At 61.3% G+C, this 3,152-nt stretch overlaps 1 protein-coding gene across 7 annotated transcripts in view; it reads right to left on the minus strand.

Annotated features, from left to right (window-relative positions):
• The window catches only part of Septin9 (septin 9), a 140,038-nt gene that overhangs the window by 71,938 nt on the left and 64,948 nt on the right, over positions 1 to 3,152 (minus strand). The window contains exon 1 of one of the 7 annotated variants that reach the window (XM_048797754.1): positions 2,219 to 2,330. The exons of the other annotated variants lie outside the window; for them this stretch is intronic. Coding sequence (XP_048653711.1) covers positions 2,219 to 2,315 — 97 coding nt within the window. The 5' untranslated portion in view covers positions 2,316 to 2,330. Of the gene's footprint in view, positions 1 to 2,218; positions 2,331 to 3,152 lie in introns of those variants that run through there. 7 annotated transcript variants of the gene reach the window in all.

The following is a 3,152-nucleotide window of genomic DNA, read 5'->3' on the forward strand; positions in this document are numbered from 1 at the left end:
GGGGGGGGGGGGGGTGCTCAGGAAGCAGGACAGCCCAAGGAAGGATGGCCACCATGGAGCCCGCTTGGGAGGGCAGTAAACACCCTGGGCTCCCCAGGAGGGTCACACTGTGTAACAAGAGCAGGACAGGGGACCAAGCCCACATACAGGAGGTGCTCCCTCCTTCAAGAGTCCCAGCGACACCTCAAACCTGCTGAGGCGTGAAGGAGAACAAGGGTGGCGGCACCCACAGCTCAGGATCCCCCCTCTGCCCCCCTCCCTGCCGTCCCCAAAGCCAGGCTTGGCAGGGCCATCAGAGGCCAGAAGCAGCCATCTCTAGTGCCAGCCCACACTGCAAGGGGCTCCGGCTCTGGACCAGGAGGCCAGCACGGTGGCCCCTGGGCCTATCTGCACATGGGACCTGGGGAGACCAGGGGTCAAGGTCCACGAACCCCTGCTCCCTGCCTCTCACCAGACCACGCCTGCCTTCAGGCCAGGATGATCTATCGCACAGAGGTCCCCGCCTGTGTCCCCTGGACAAGGAGGAACAGGCTAAGCATCTCCATCTGCTCCTGGGAGGAGCACAGGTAGCGTCACGGGGAACTCTGATTCTGCCAGGAGGGTCCAGCTCCTGGAGAGGAAGCAGGGAAGGCCGTTCAGCCCTGACTGTAATGTCCACCTCTCTGATTTATTCCAAGGACTTTAGAAGGAGGCTTCTTCCTCTCTGTGGTCAGCACCCTTGGGCCAGGAAGACATGGAGTCCTTCCTGCCTGTCACAGCCCCCACCCGGGAGGCCTGGCCGGCTCTGGAAAGACGATGTGAGAACAAGCAGGTCTACAACGTCACGTGCCTGCGGCTGGATTTCCCAGATGAGGCCAAAAGAAATAAACAAGCCCTCTCCCTTCCTCCCCCTCGGCACACTTACCAGCTCGGTGCAAGGGACCCTCCCCTCAGCTCCGCTGGCCTGGGGGACGTGGCGGTCCCCAGCTTTCCTTCCAAAAACTGGGCTCAGAAACCCTGAGTCCCTGAAGGCAGGACACAAACAGGTGGGCAGCCCAGTGGCCGCTGTGGTCAACACTGCTCTTGAGACATAAGATCTCTGGCTTTTTTTTTTTTTTTTGGAGTACTGGGCAGGGAACCCAGGGCCTTGGGCATGCTGGGCAAGGGCTCTACTGAGCTACACCCCCGCCCCTTCATCATGCTGCCTTCTCCCTGGAATGAAACTCTAATGACCTGGGAAACAAGGACTCAGGCTGGACAGCGCCTCCCCAGCCTGGCCACACCACCTCATCCACCCAGGATGGACCAGGAGTTCCACCAGATTCCCTTACAGCTGCCTCCAAACTCTGCTCCAGTGTCTGAAGGACACGGGACTCCACCCTGGGTTTGCCAAAAGTGGGATGAATAGTGTCCCCGCCCCTGATACACCCAGGGCTAACTCCTGGGGCCTCTGAGTGTGACCTTAGCTGGAAAAGGATCTCGAGGTGCCATTAAGGTGAGAATCTGAGACGGAGACGCAGGGATCACCGGGAACCGCCCTCATCTACCGGAGGCTGGAGAGGCATGGAAGAGAGAGGGTTCCTCAGGCCCCTAGAAGGGACCCTGCCGAGACACCTTGATGTCGGACTCTGGGCTCCACAGCCATGAGCTCCCAGGCACCAAGAGAAATCGGGAAAGAAAGGGGACAAGGGGTCGGCTCAGTGACACCAGCATAAAATCCCAGCGGCTCTGGAGGCGCAGACGGGAGGATGGCAAGTTCAAAGCCAGGCTCAGGGACGGCGAGGCTGAGCAGCTCGGCGAGACCCTGTCTCTAAATGAAATACAGAATAGGGCTGGGAGGTGGCTCAGGGGCTGAGTGCCTGAGTTCAATCCCTGGTGTCCAAAATAAAAAGAAGAAAGGGGACAGGGGGGCTGGGGTGCAGCTCTGTGGCAGTGCCCAGCACCACAGGAAGTCAGTGAAACAGGAAGGGGCGGGTCTCACGCCCACATGGCTCTCCCCATCCAGCTCAACCTCTTGGCCTTCGGTTCGGCCTGAAGCCACTCTTTGCCTCTGATTCAACAGTGCTTAGAAGGGACACCGGTGCCACCTGGCAGGAGGAACCTCAGTCCCCGGGGCCCTCGCCGGCCCACCAGCTGCCACCAGGCTTCACACCTGGTCCCCTTGGTCCCTTCTGCCGCCTGGCCCCCCCGGTGGCCACCAACCCTCCCCCACATCAAGGTGTCCATGTGTGTCCCCTACCTGGGAAGTTCCCGGCTCCCGGTGGCCACCCTGCCGACACCGTCACAGCTCCTCCTAGGTGTCCCCTGGGGCAATAAGTCACGTGGTCATCCCCCATGGCAGGTAGGACTCCCCAACTGAGAAGGGCCTTCAGCGAGCGCTCAGGGCTGGAAAGACACCTCACGGCCTCGACAGACCCCGCCGGACAGTCTAGCCCAGCTCCTGATTCTGGAAGTCCCTTCACCCAGTGCAGAGCCGCTGGCCTCCAGGCAAAGGCTCCCCTCTGTGCTGCCTCCTGCGGGCCCCATCTGGCAGCCTCCTGGGGTCATTCCAGGCTGACTGTAAACATGGCTCTAAGAAGCAGGACTTCCTTTCTTCTTTCCTAAATGACAGACTGGGGAACGTGAGCACATCTGGAACAACTGGTTGCAATGCCTGGACGGGTCCTACCCACCCCCTTTCACGCCAGCTGCGGGCCTTCTCCCCAGGATCAGGAGGAGGGAAGTGGGCTGGAGCTGCAGCAAGAAGACAGATGTGGGGTAGATAAGGCGAAGAACTTCCTGGCTCAGGGTGGGGCGGCCGGGTGAGAGGGCAGCTCACAGCAGAAGTGAAGATCTCTGGGTGTGGCTGGCCGCGGGGAGGGAGGGCTCAGGAGACCCCTGCAGGTCAGAGGTCCCCTGGAAACAGTTCTTGAGGGAGCCCCTGAGAGACGTGGGCTTCAACACCTGACTCCAGCCTGAGCCCTGAGGCCACGGAGGTCCCAGGTCCCAGGGGAGAGCAGGTTTCCTGAGCTTTAATCCACCCACATCCTCCGGGCAGCCCAGAAACCCGGCCAGGGTCCTGCCTGTAGCCCTCGGTCCTTCTGGGGAGAGAGAACTGAGCCCCAAGGAGGGTCCGGCCACCGTCCTCCCCTCAGCGCCCTCCCACCCCCCTGCAGTCCACTGCTTCCACTTCC

The sequence above is a fragment of the Marmota marmota genome, unplaced genomic scaffold (genome assembly GCF_001458135.2).
Source record: "Marmota marmota marmota unplaced genomic scaffold, marMar, whole genome shotgun sequence".
Taxonomy (NCBI): domain Eukaryota; kingdom Metazoa; phylum Chordata; class Mammalia; order Rodentia; family Sciuridae; genus Marmota; species Marmota marmota.